At 45.9% G+C, this 14,456-nt stretch overlaps 1 protein-coding gene across 25 annotated transcripts in view; it reads right to left on the bottom strand.

Moving 5' to 3' along the window:
• The window catches only part of LOC101943672 (ATP-binding cassette sub-family C member 3), a 373,691-nt gene that overhangs the window by 173,056 nt on the left and 186,179 nt on the right, over positions 1-14,456 (bottom strand). For 23 of the 25 annotated variants that reach the window (XR_010591763.1, XR_010591762.1, XR_010591761.1 and 20 more), the window contains 7 exons: positions 13,997-14,182; positions 12,697-12,811; positions 11,541-11,696; positions 6,709-6,777; positions 3,539-3,632; positions 2,299-2,483; positions 1,651-2,082 (listed from right to left, as the gene is read on the bottom strand). Coding sequence is in view for 22 of the 25 variants with exons in the window: in XM_065562811.1 (XP_065418883.1) it covers positions 1,651-2,082; positions 2,299-2,483; positions 3,539-3,632; positions 6,709-6,777; positions 11,541-11,696; positions 12,697-12,811; positions 13,997-14,182 (1,237 nt within the window). In the remaining 3 variants the exon portion in view is untranslated. The remainder of the gene's footprint in view (positions 1-1,650; positions 2,083-2,298; positions 2,484-3,538; positions 3,633-6,708; positions 6,778-11,540; positions 11,697-12,696; positions 12,812-13,996; positions 14,183-14,456) is intronic. The other 2 variants (XM_065562794.1, XM_065562796.1) reach the window with 1 other exon arrangement.

Here is a 14,456-nt window from a genome sequence, read left to right as displayed (position 1 = left end):
CTGTGCGCCTACACAGACTAGCCAAATGTTACTCAGAAAATGCACAGATAGCCAGGGTATGTCCACTGCATGACTAATATCACTTGAAAAACAGAAGTTGAAACCAAATGACACAGTCTTCCAAACACAGTTGCACATCCCAGATGGACCACATCAGCCCTCTCCCCTGTATGTTGCCATTTATGGTTCTGCAGAGAAAGCAGGTGAGATTTGAGGTTCTCATTGCTCCAACATGGAACCAATTGGAACTTGGTGGTTTCACTGAGTTTGCTTTAAGATTTTAGAGTAGCAGCCGTGTTAGTCTGTATCCGCAAAAAGAATAGGAGTACTTGTGGCACCTTAGAGACTAACAAATTTATTAGAGCATAAGCTTTCGTGGACTACATATGCATCCGAAGAAGTGGGCTGTAGTCCACGTAAGCTTATGCTCTAATAAATTTGTTAGTCTCTAAGGTGCCACAAGTACTCCTATTCTTTCTTTAAGATTTTGGCACTCATCCTAACCCAAAACTGAAAAAAGTTGGGATGGGGAGGAAGGCGGGGGATAGAAAGGTGTGAACAACATCAAAGAAAAGCTTTGCATGATCCCCTACAAAGTACATCTAAAGCGCTAAGAACAGAACGGGCATCACGCTCAGGTCCAAGAGCTAAGAACATCTGGGGCTCCTTTCAAAGCCATTTAATTGTGCCTCCTGCTGCAAAGCCCAAGTCTCATTTTGTAACCTTCACCCTCCCCCACCACGCCACCTGCTGCAAATTGATAGGCCACGGGGGCTCAGTCCCTTTGAGGGACACAGGTTATGCATCCAGAATCGGCACTTGTGTCTGTGCAGGCTGACAATGGGTGTAACACGAGGAGTGGAAAATGTGTGTTCCAGCCAGGGCTGCAGTGAAGCCTAGGTGGAGAAACCTCCAGGGGAGGGAACATAGACACCGACTCAGTGGGTGCTCCGGGGCTGGAGCGCCCACAGAAAAAAAAATAGTGGGTGCTCAGCACCCACCAGCAGCCCCATCGATCAGCTCCTCCACCTCCCCTCCAACGCCTCCTGTCCGCCGGTGGTCAGCTGTTCAGCAGCATACAGGAGGCACTGGGGGTGAGGAGGCAGAATGGGGCAGGAAGAGGTGGGGCGCAGCGGGGGTGGGAAAAGGCGGGGACAGGGGTTTGGGGGAAAGGGGTGGAGTGGGGGCGTGGTCTGGGGCAGAATGGGGGTCAAGCACATCCCCGGGAACTCAGAAAGTCGGTGCCTCCGGGAGGTACTATGGCTTGTCCATATGTAATGCACAGGGCACACCCACGGTGCTAAATCAATAACAGCAAAGACGTAAGAGGAGCCCGTCCTTATTCCCCAGAGGGCTCAATATTACCCCACAGATACCCCAAGATTACTTTAGCTTGAAGCACAACCCGACACCACTTGGCAGTGCAGCGTTAAACATCATGGTAGCATTTAACCTGTCCCAGATGACCTCATAACCCATGGACCCCCTGTGGCTTTTACGCGTGATTTACATGGTGTTCTTACATCTGGTGCTAGAGCAGTGGACTATTGCTCAGCGCTCAGCAGCGTTGTTCTGCTACGGGAACGGGTGTCAGTTAAACACAGGAAAGCCAAGAAGCTGCAGCAGCCACCGACTCTTGCTTTGTCTTACCAGGTTGCCTTCATCATCAGCGTCATCATCATCCATCTGGAGCTGCTGTAACAAGACGCCTGGGGAGGTTTTCCCATTGCAGTCTTGATGCTCTGATGCAGCGGTCCGGCTGCTGTGCATGCTGCTGGTTCGGTACAGGGAAGGCACCTGCAAGGTATCTTGGAGATCGAACGAGCCTTTCGTTTCCAGCGACGCCATGCGGTGAGGTAAAGAGCCATTGACGCTCCCAGCCCGGCTGGACCTCTCCTCGTCCGAGCTTTCCCCTTCCTCCGAACTCTCCTTCCCGTTCCCAGACAAGAGGGACTTGCGCTCCCCACTCTGGCTCCGGCGTTTCAGGCTGGGAGCCCGCCCCAGGCTATTCCAGCTTGACCGGCGACTATTCCAGCTGCTGGCTGCGCTCCAAGGGCTGTGGGGAGAGCTCTGTATGCTGGACTGAGGAAGGGACAAGAACATGGAAAGAGTCAACCCAACATCACTGCCACCATCTCGTGCTTGTTCCCAATGGGCAGGCCTAGCGATACCAAGGCAGCGAGCACAGTATAAACACCTAGACAGACAGACAGACAGCCCACACAGCTGGAAACAGCCACACAAACCAAACAGAAACAAAGCAGCCACAAAGTGTGATCAAGAAGATGAGCTGCATACCGGTGATTTGAGTTCATAGGCATTGGGATCCATGGAGACACTGCTGGCTCTGCGAGATTCATAGCCCCGAGCTGCATCTCCGAACACGGCACTTTTTGGCATTGGCATTGGAGTGGCAGCTGTGTGGATGATGAGAGGTGGGGTCAGACTCTTCTTCAGCTCTGGGAGGTCGCTCAGTACCATCACTGGAAGAAACAAGGAGTTTTTAAGATACTGCAGCTCTAGGAACATGCAATAAACCATCATTCTCCGTCACCCTTCAGGTTGAATCCAAAATCAGGGTGACAAAGGACGTGATGGCCCTAAAGGAGCCAGCTCTAATCAGAACATGGGGAGGACATGGGGCCAATAACGTCATTTCATGAAAAGGAGAGAACTCTTCAATTAATGGGACAAAGGAGATTTTTAATGAGTGAGTGGGAGGTTGGGTTTTTGTTTTAAAACCAGAAATTGCATGGCACGGGGACTTAAATAAACCCGTTTTAAAGATCAGCAGCCAAGAACAGACATTGGTTTGTCATCTGCTGCTTCAGGAGCACCAGCAATCTGCCAACCATGCCTCCCCCAACTTCCCCCTTCCCTTAATTTCTTTCATCTCCTCCCAAGCTTTGCTTCCCACAATGTCCCACCCTCTCTTCCTGTAAGTTCTTTCCCTACTTCCTCTCCCTATGCTCTTCTTCCCCAGTTCTCTTCTATTTCTGTACTCCTTCCTCCATGTTCTTTCAACAGAAGTCCTACAACACTGCCGTGTGTGCTTTGTGGCCCCACACTCTCCTTCTTATCCCCTGAGCTTCAACTCCCCCAGTTTCTCCTCTTCCTACCTCCCCAAATCTTCTACCTTGTGGACAATAAATATGTCTCCCTGCAAAACTCATCCTGACCATTCCCTGTGCCTGCTCTCCAAGCTTTAGTGCATCACAGCTCTGCTGCCTGTCAAAGTGGTAACTACAGGCAGCGGCTCCCTGCTGTTTCCTTCCCCAGATATAAACCCCATATCAATAGTATATGGGCTGATTCTTGGGCTTTACTGGGAGATAATGGACTAACACCATTATATATCTTTGCCTTTAGGTCATGATCCATGACTCATTTAAAATCAGTTATACCTTGATAGAGTCTGCAATGGCCTGAGATACTGCGTAAACACTCCCCCAAGAAGGGCTTTCCTCTTTTGGACACATTGTGTCTCCTATCAAGTGAAGTTGCCCTAGAAGGACTGATTTCCAGCGTGGTTACTTACAGGCTGGGTTTGACAAGTTTTTCTTAAGTCCACCCTCTTCTTCCAGGCTATGAGGGAAAAGATCTCCCTCAGAATCAGACTTAGAAGCATCTCCCTAGAGCAAAACAGAGCAGCTTAGCAACCAGGATAATTGGCTATGGGTCGTATGGAAATGCCTTCTGAACAATGGGTCCCATCTCCAAAAAACACACCTACTGACCCACTGAAATTTGTACCACAATGGGACATCACCTTCCACAAAATGAGGCATGCACATATTTATACCACATACTGTTAACTATACTCCCAAAGGGCAGAGCTACTGTATAGCCCCAAAAAGCAGCCAAGTGCTGGGGTCAGAAGACAACCACTTGACCTCCTACGCTGGAGCTGCACACCGGGCAGACACCAGGGAAAGGACGTAAACCTGATGAAGGTTCTTTGGATGAAAAACTGACTCTCTTTGTCCTTGACCATTAATATGGGACTGGGGATTAGAACTGTTTACACACAAGCACTGAACACAGCTCTTTCCACTGAAGCTTAAATGAAATAATCCAAACTTCAGCAAGTGGCATAAACACTTGACTGCAGGTTTCAGCAGATAACTGGTGTCTGTCTCTGAAAAGTTACATCAAGTGCCATAAGAGCACTTGGTGTGTGATAGACCAGCTCCCAAAGGGAGACAACCCAATAACAGCTAATTAGCCTTCCCCAAGCTGCCCATTTCACCCAATACTAAGTGGTAAAACTGTCCTATTTATTTAGGGGAGTTGCATCCTGCTGTACAATTTAGAATGCCAGGAGTTGACGAGGGGTTTCCCCTTTTGATCTTGGTCTGGCATCAGAAACCTATCCAGGAAACCAACTCGAGTCCCCCTTGAATGGTGTGAAATAATTTACCATGGCTCATCACTTCCATTGCTTATGGTGCTCTGCCAATGCCTAGCTCAGGCATTGCTGACATCTGACATAGACTGAAGCAAGACCTTCCCAGCTCAGCCCTTTTTGATTCTGTCCATTGGCACTGAGGAAAAATACTTAGGGTGTGGTATAATCACAATACATCAGCCAGGAATGGAGCTTACCAGAATTATTCCCACCTGAAGGGGGTTGATTTACTACTGAAACCATAATTCTGGCAAAATGGCCCCCTCCCTTAGTATGATGTATATGGGGAGGGGAAGGGGGAAGAGGGGAAATGCAATGACAAGAGAGAAGCCAAGCAGAATCTTACTTTAGCTCTAGGAGAACCTAGGTGCACAAGAGAACCCAACACCTCCAGTGAAGACTAAGCTGCACTACTAGCCCTGGTCCACCCTAATGAAGTTTGGTGCTTGGGTACATGTTTGATTTTAAAAGCCAGAACAGGCTCCAGCTAGGAGGGAAGTGCTAGAGTGGCAGACTGAAGGAAGTGACATTCAATACAAGACCCAGACCTGCACTCCTTACTGAGGCAAAGCCCACCTAGAAACTCAATGGGAGTTTTGCTTGACGAAAGAGACCAGGGTCGGACCCACATTCTCAAAGGAAAACACCCTTTCTTTGGTTCAGCCAAACAGTTGTGTTTTCTCCAATCACCCTGTGGACTCTCTCAGAGAAGTGTCGTCACGGAAATAGAGAGCGTGAAAGGAAGTCCTTGACTATTAAATTTCTTCCTGTCCTGCAAGATCACCCTGTTATTTGAGGAAACTCACCCTGCAGGGCCGGCAGTATTTCAAAGGGCGAGGACTGCCACTTTCAAGAAGGAATATTAAATTAACATTGGCCTGAATTTAGTTGAATTTTTAAATTCGCTGTCTCTTTATTGGAATGTGGACTTCAAGTATTCTCTCCCAGAAAGCCTGCCACTTCATTTTTCCTTAATGGGTCGTTAAAAACTAATAAGCAATGCAAATAGGTTTCATTACTTAATTTGTGTTCCTGAAATATTCTGTCACTGACAAAGGGTGCACTCTCAGGGGCGGTAAGAGATGCACATTAATAAGGAGGAGCAGGACCACATGGGGATTGCAAACTTCTGTCCCCACAGCACCAAACCCCGTGTCTTTGAAGCAGCCTACTGTAGCTGTAACAGAACATACCATCACCCCCTTTAATGCGGTGTGTGACATATTAAGTGCGCTGCAGGCAAGCATCTCCCCGCAGGGCCTCGTGGTCATTACCTGTTCTTTTGCTCCCGGTTTGCCTTTCTGGATGGAAAAGGGTTTATGAGAGAACATGGAGTTAAAATCCCTTTGAAATATAAGAGTATGTTGAGATGGACCATATGTCACTGTGGCTTAATCAGCAAGTACGAAAGAGGGCAGAATGTACCTGAACAGGATAGAAAGTGCCTTTGTGCTAAAGTAAAAGCCAGAGCTTGCAGGACAGAACAGAAAAGGGGTGGAAGTGAAAAAGGAAAGACGCATGAGAAGGGAAGGGTTGGGTGAGTAAAGGGCAGGGGAGGCAAGGTTTGGTTAGTGCTTGGTTTCATAGCTTCATAAATTTTAAGGCCAGAAGGGTCCATTATGATCATCTAACCTGACCTCCTGCATAACACAGGCCAGAGGATGTCACCCAGCGATTCCAGCAACCAGTCCATAACGCCCGGTGGAGCTAGAGCATTTCTTCCATCAGTGACTACTGCAGCTGCCTCAATGCTAATATTGACTTCTCCAGAGCACAGCGCTCTGACACACAAGTGTCCACAGACAGCCTTGATTCTAGGTCCTTTCAGTCTTTGGCAGTTCTCTCCACTCCACCACATGCAGCTAGAGGGGCTAGGGCGGACGTGCATGAGGGGGATGAGGTTTTGTCCAGAAGCAGGGAGCAGCGTGCGTGATCAGGGAGGTGTTTGACAAGCATGCCTGGGAAACAGCATCACCCATACCTCAGGTTTACAAGGGGCGGGCGGGGGAGGGGAGTTTAAAAGAGGCATTTGTGAGCTCTCCTGAGTGGGAAGAGTCGATTCCTGTACAGAAAAGACACAGGAAGCCAGGACAGTTTCAGGTGAGACTGGGGAGTCTGTGTTGACCTGTCTGACTCCACAAAGAAGGAAGAGACTTAAAATCAAGGCTCGCTTGACAATGACGACAAAAGGAACGACAGCTACTACAATGAGAACAGCATCATGGTGTGTGACCAGTCACCACAGAGAGAGACAACTACCAGACGGCGTTTGGGTGGGTTCATGCTGAGTTCTTACGTACCACCGACGAGTCGACAGGCAGCTGAATACAGCTTAACTGCCCACTCGCGTCTTCTCGCTTGGTGATTTCCTGAAGTAAAAATGGGGGAAGGGGAAGGAGGGGGGGTTGATTTTTTACAATTTCGGCATCAAAATTGAGAGTGGATCATAAAAAGAGAGATAGAGAGATAAAAGGAAGCAAAGTAAAAAGAAAAAAGGGTAGAGAAGGATAATATGTACCCATCAGCGGCAATTTCATACCAAGATTAAAAAGCAGAATAGGTCACAACACTCTGGACTCGTCAGACGCCACTGACTTTGTTCAGTGCAAGGAAAGGATGAAAGGTAGCACAGCCCTTAGAAGAGATCATCCTTACCTTTAAAAGAAGTGTTTCAAAAGGAGTATTTGATTTAGCTCCAATGTGATAGCTGTTGCATTAATGAAATACTGTCTGATTATTAAAACCATGTATGCTCAGGTTTTTTGTGGCTGCAAAATGAGATCTGTATTTATTATGCTGTCATTAGGCAGCAATGCGTGCGTGTTAATTAACACATAATACTGATCCCGTTAAAGCCGAACGAAATAGCTAGTTCAAGGGAAGCCATCAGAAACTTTTATAGATTAGATATGTTGTTATTTTGATTGGGCCCTATCAACTCTCATTGAAATCAGTGGGGACTTGACCCAAAGTCAATCGGAGTCTATTGACATCAGTGGGTTTTGGATCAGGTCCTGGGGGTTGTGTCTGAGTAATGACTCCAGGATTGGGCCCCAAATACCCCCAAAACAACATTTTTGTACCTACTTTATCCTTTTCCACTTGGAAAACACTTATCATTATTCCCCTTTGCATTTCCCCTTCCACAGCAAAAGTTGACTTGACAGACTTGTGTTTACTTCTCAGCATATTCAAGCATGTTTGGAGACATGTGCAGCTTTGGGAATGGCCTTTTTAAATGTAGCTGCACACTATAGAGGCAGTAGGAGGAGTTTGCATATTATTTTTGGTGTATCTCTCACCTATCACATTGGTATCTTGGCACGGGTTATGATCTGGGTAAAATTTTTCAATCAACATTTTGCAGTGAAAAATGCAGATTCCGGTCAACCAAAAAAAAAAATGTTGTGTATTTTCTGTCGATTTTGGTGAAATTGTTTCAGTCAAATAAAAAAGACCCAAACCCTATTTTTTTATAAAAAGGCAAAATGTTTTGTTTCAATATTTTCTAAACAAAACATTTTGACTTTTCCTTTGTTTCAAAATTACCTTTAATTTTAAAAAGGGAAAGAAATCTCAATCTAAGCAAAAGGTTTAGGTGACCCAAAACATTTTTTTTTTACTTTTTGATTCACCAAACATTTCAAAAAATGTTATTTCTATTGAACCCAAAACAATTTTTCCTGATTTTTTGAAATTGCCAATGAATTGAAAAATCCATTATTTGCACAGCTCTTGCTAAGCCAACTGGGCTAATTTATTGGAGGTACTGGATTTTGCATCCCTCTATACATTAGAACAATATTTAAGAACAGTAAGTTAAAATTTGGATCCAAACAGGGATAGCAATGTCTTTCCAAGCATATATTGTACATGTAATTTAAAGTATTATCAAATTTGATTCTAATAAAAAAAACACATGAATAACCCAGCAAAAGATTAAACACACAATTATCCTTCATAAGGATAATCCCAATGAAACTGACTGGAGTGTAAAAAGTATAGGATGTGACAAAAATACAGTACAAAATCTAAATCACTGATGAGTGAAAATTGATCATTTCCCTCTGTTTGAGTCCCAGGAGAAGTCAAGGTTCTGTTGTCTCAGATTGTTTAGCCATGGTCTGGTACTACACCACAGACTCTGGGTTTTTATCTCAGTTAATGTATAAAGCGCTCTGCATGCATACACAACCCCCTCCTCACTGAACCTTGGTTGCCTTGTGATGGGAAAGGTGGAATTAAAGAACAACGGGCACAAAGAAGGGAGATGAGACAAACTCGCAACTGAGGATTGCCAGAGACAGGAAGAGAAACCAAGGGGAACATGAAATTGAGAGGATTACCAATGGAAGAATATGCTTCAGAGATAACATTATCATGAAGTCCCCCAGGAGAGGAGCTTTATGTCTGACAAAAAGCTCTCTTACCAGGAGTCATTGTTTGTTTCAGAGATAAATCCCCAGGGCAGAGACCGGATAGTTCACTCAAGTAATATCGTATTAGCAGCTCTATCAAATGGAGTCACACAGCAAATCTTCCACACCTTAGAGCTGCTGTGGTTTCAGACACAAATTCTGAATCTAAGTAATTCACAGAATGTACATTAAAAAAACCCAGGCTGCAGAAAATCCTGTGTGTGCCCTTTGCGCATAATAGTCAGGTTACAATGAAATACAGGGATCTCTGTTGAAAGTTTGGAACAGGTTCTTTTTGTTTCTTAACCGCATATGTACATCTGCTGCTTAGCAACCAAAAGACCTGCAAAGGCATGCACTAACATTAACAAGGTGTTTGCAGCTGGAGGAAAGGCACTCAAGGATCGGAGAGAGAAAGGCAGCAGCAACACACTCTGTGAAGAAATCTGAAGGACAATGAAATTAAAAAAAAACCAAATAAACCAGGAATAGAGGGTCAAGGACCCAAGAATAATCACCTGAGATAAAAGCTTGGTGTTATTTACAATGGGAGATGATCTCACCTAATTTCACTTAGTAGATGGCCCCCTGCTATGTGTGTTAGCAAGAAATGGAAACATTTTTTTGCTTGTAAAGCTGAATAAAATAGGCAGGAGCAGACCCTCAGCGGATGTAAGAAGATGTAGCTCTACTGAAGTCAAGAGAATAATGCCGGTTTACACCAGCTGAGGGTCTGGCTCACCCTATCCAGCAAACATCCACCCTATCTATATGCCTGCCTTAAAAAAAACTGCAATTGAACTGAGAGGTTTGTGTACAAGATTTCATTCGACTAGAAGACTACAGAGAACTTCTTACCATTCGCCAGGGGCTGAGGGGGTGGGGGGGGGAGATGACCATATATTACAAAAGTCTGAGTCACAAAAGGGGCAAATTCCAATGGTAGTGACACTGGTGTAAATCTGGAGTAACTTCATTAGCATCAACAGAGTTAAATAGGAATGACACAAACATAACAGACATCAGAATTTGGAACTAAGACCAGGGGCCCAGGTTTTGGCCTCAGTTGCACCAAGTGTAAGACTCTGATTCAGGGATGCACTTAAACACATGCTGAACTTTAGGTATGTGCATACGTACCATCGACTTCAAGTTAAGCATGCGTGTTAGTGCTTTCCGGAATTGGGGCCTAAATTAGGCATACCCTCCCCTGTCTTTAATGGAGTCACTCCGGATTTACAGGAGTGATTTTAAGATCAGAATCTGATCTCTCTATTCTAATGTCTAGAGGCAAACTAATTTCCTCAAAAAAACACCTGGATTTGCATTCTCAGTGAAATGTTGTTATGCTGTTTTTAAAAAGTTAAGCCCTTTTCTTTACTGGCTAGTTGCAGCAAGTGATATTTCTATCAGGTGGCCATTCTAGAATCAATAAACAAGACTGACCAGAGAGAGGCTGAGTTTCAAGTCAGACATCACTCCACAAGAGGACAAGTTGTTGTTTTTTGTTTTTCTTACCCGTGCTTAGTTTTACTTAGGCAAAGCACATGCCACCTCCTGAAAAGAAATCTTTTGTGATTCAGAAGAACTTGACAGTGACCTTAACTCCATTTTCCATGACAGAGAAGACAACTTACAGAGAGAGATGGATATGATAATAGGCAATTAAAAATAACACACTAACCCAGTGTGAAATGACAACACACGTACCTACACCCTCATCCCAGAACTATTCAACAAATTATCCCCTTAAATGGCACTTGGAAAATATCAAAATAATCAGGTTGTATAAATAGCTAGTTATGGTCTGATGGATTATTATGGCACAGGGAGGTGACAAACTTTAATGTTTATTATTCCCTCAACACACACAGCCATCAGCTGAGACATCACTCTAAATTACAACCTGTACTACTAGATACTGATGAATAGTGCTGGCTTGTACTTCCTTATCTAAGCCCTTCTGCAAAGCGTAAAGTTCTCTCTTCTCCTTCCTCATGAACATTTTTTTTTTTTTTGCTTCTGTTAGCCTGCAGAGACCTGGGTCATAGGCAGCCCTGGTTGTCTGCTAGTTTCAGGGAGTTTGTTATATATTCATTCACTATGAACCGCTTGTTAGAAAGACACAGGGTCAAGTTCAATTCAGATCTAAGACCTCTTCGCTGACTTCCCATAGATCCTTACGGAAGGTAGAGGATATTTAACAGAGGCTCCCAGCCCTGAGAATCAATCGATAGCCTAGGAACAATGAAGTTAAAAATGTGCAAAAGTGTCACTGAGCCGCAAGCAGGAAGAGATCGACAACACAGACCATCCCAGAAAGATAATTATGTCACTAATCTCTCACCAGCCTGCATAACTTTACAGGGGTGGCTTTTTATCTGGCTCCCAAACACAACGAAGCCCCTTGCAAAGACATTCTTGGAGCATTTTATTCCATCAGCACTGACTGACTCACAGCTGAATCCTTGCAATTATATTAATGCTAACAAAGCTTTTCATTTAAGCTCAGTTAAACAGCCTGGTTTATTGCACTTGGTCCTAGCTAAGAAACAGAAAAAATAAGAGCTAATTTTTTCTCCTTCACACTCTCTCTCTATTTAAGTTCATCAGTTTCCCTTTTGTAAATCTAAATTCCAGACGGATGTTGGTTCGAGACCCTCCCTCGCTCTGGAAACAAAGAGATAAAGAGGGGAGCCTCTGTAAGGTTTTACCTCAGTCTGGAAACCTTCCACCAGGATGGCCACCAATAGATTAAAGAGAACGTAATTCCCAAACGTCATAAGGGCGATGAAGTAGAGAGCAGCCCAGGAAGAGGTTGATGCCATGCCGTTGTAGAGGACCTTGTTCCAGTCTTCTTGAGTCAGAATCTATGGAGAAGGAGCACCGTGAGCATAAAGGGACATCACAACAGTCCAACATTCACTAGTAACCCAGCATTCAGGTTATATGACTAGGGACACTCATCTTTCCTACATGCTCTTACTTACGCTCCAGGTCGGCAGAGGTGTATCTTCAGCCTTAAACAGGCAAAGAACCTACTCTTGGGGAAACCAGCACATTGGTAATATGTAATACTAATGCTGAACAATTGCTACTTCTCAACAGCGCTCTAAGGGAGAGAAGTGCACTCACGTTCCAGATGGGCATAGAAGGATTGTTACTTGGCTCAGGTCACCCAGTGAATCAAAGCAAAGACAGGGATAGCACCTGATTCCTCACCCTCTTCCTCCCCTTTCCCCTTCCCCTCCCCCACACTCTAACCCCAAGGGCTGCAAGCTGCCCTAACTCTGTGCATGGAACTCCAGTTGATATCAAGGCCCGTACAGAGCTTTAAATGACCACCGTGTAGCATGCACTGGCATTTTGTTCTGTCTGCAAAGACAGATAAAGATCCACCAAAGACTCGGAATACACAGTCTAGATTTGCCAACAGCAATACACTACTCAGTACAAACGATTGCCATAAAGCAGATTCTCCTTACTATGGAGACAGGACTCCAGGCTGGCTGTCTTGCTTTGCAGCGCTCATTGGACTTGTGTCAGCCTTGCTCGCAGACCCGTCCTTTACTCAGACTAATTACCCCTCTGTCGCTCCGCAGAATCTTACCACTGCTCCTGCAAGAGCCTTCTCTTCTGCAGCTTTTGGCATCTCCAGGAGTTCCCCTTTCATCCGATCTCCATGTCTTGTCTCATATCATCAGAAAACGCTTCCCTCCCCCACCCCCCGTTGATACTCTTTGGTTTCTCTCCCCCTCAGCTATTAGTTTTAGTGAGCTCTGCAGAGCATTGTGGAAAGCAAATCTAAACTCTCCCACCCCACTTACAGCCCCACAGTGCGTGCTTGGTAAGGAGTTCTTGTTGTTGTACCTGGAAAACCGTGACGATGGCCCACAGCAAGGAGTCAAAATTCTTCCTGTCCGGCAGGGTGTCTCCATCTCGCTCCGAAGCAAACTTACAGCCGAAAAGATGCATCCCCAGGATACTGAGCACAAGAAGAAGGCAAGATGCAGTTGAAGATGATGTTAAGAAAACAACATAAAGTGGTGGCTCTCTGTGTCTCAGGATATTGTCTGCCTAGCAAACAGTTATTGGGAGCAATACTTCCCTCCATGGAGAAAAGAGAACCTTAATTTGCTTCCTGCCAACTCTCCCCTCAGCAGGGGCGGCTCTATGTTTTTTGCTGCCCCAAGCACGGCAGTCAGGCGGCCTTTGGCAGCATGCCTGCGGGCAGTCCTTGGTTACGAGGATTCGGCGGTGTTTCTGCGGGTGATCTGCCAGTCCTGCGGCTTCGGCTTACCCGCCACCGAATTGCCACCAAAACCGGGACCGACGGACCTCCCTCAGGCACGCCGCCGAAGGTCGCCTCACTGCCGCCTTCACAGCGACTGGCAGGCCGCCCCCCACGGCTTGCCGCCCCAGGCACGCGCTTGCTGCGCTGGTGCCTGGAGCCGCCCCTGCCCCTCAGTATATCTTGGGCAAGGCCAGCCTTACCCCCTGTATATTAGAGACTGGCTCATCCGGGGTTGGATTTTGAGCAGGTTTGACTTATTAGAAAGATCGGAGTAGTTTTCAATATCTGCACCTGGGTTTGGATTTCCAACACCCCCAAAGTTCTGGGCTGCTTGAATCTCAAGTGGATCCAATCCCAAACCTTTTGCACAGAGAGAAAAAGCAAAGCAACGATGCAAAGGGGATAAAAGAACCATGTGTGAATGAGACTGACTCGGACGGGTTTATTCTAGGAGCATTCTCTTCTCTGCTCTTTGAAAGACAGTGTTTTGGTTAAGGCTTCCGGCTTGCCCTCTGGACCACAGCAGGAACGTGATGTCATACGCCTGCTGCCTTGGGGCAATGCCCGTGGGGAATCACCCAGCAGAAGGGATTTCCCTGGAGAACACCCTCACAAACACAGACATGACATTTGGCAAGAATTACAAGACTCTAGCCAGGGGCTGGTCTGCAGTGCCCGTACCTGCTATGGAGGCTACTGTGCTTCTCATTCAGCAGTTCACTTCAAGAGAGCACAGACAGAGTTATTTACTTTTGCGAGCAATCATGAAACCTATGGATTCTCTTCACATTCTCATCTAGTCACTGGACCAGAAACTTAAAGCACAGAGCCAGAGCAGGGCATGAAAGGAAATCAGAATCCATGCCATGTACTCACCTAAAGATGAAGATGAAAAGCATCAGTAACATGCAGAAGGTGGCCACATTGTCCATGGTCTTCATAAGGACCACTAGCTGGCGCTGGAGGGCAGGCATGAAGCGGACCAGCTTCAGGACTCGCATGAGACGGAACGTCCGCAGAACTGACAGGCCCCCGCCTTGCTGTCCCACTATCTCCCAGACGCTAAGGAAGAAAAGAGATTAACAGTATGGGACTGGGTGTGGAAAAGGAAGAACTGAACATAAATGCACGGAGACAGCGACGAGAGGAAGGGAGAGAGAAGTGAAAGGAAAGATCCGCTTTCCAAGTTGGTGAAGCTCAGAGAAAACAGGGATGTGAAGTAGGGAGCCTATCAGGAAGGTCTGTACGGACAGTGCCTTCTGATACCTGAATTAGTGTCAGATTTGCAAAGAATGGAGTCCCATTAGAGCATGCCAAAAACATGCCTGTAAATCAC

The sequence above is a fragment of the Chrysemys picta genome, chromosome 12 (assembly GCF_011386835.1).
Source record: "Chrysemys picta bellii isolate R12L10 chromosome 12, ASM1138683v2, whole genome shotgun sequence".
In the NCBI taxonomy this organism is placed as follows: domain Eukaryota; kingdom Metazoa; phylum Chordata; order Testudines; family Emydidae; genus Chrysemys; species Chrysemys picta.
This window is presented reverse-complemented; position numbering and strand designations above follow the sequence as displayed.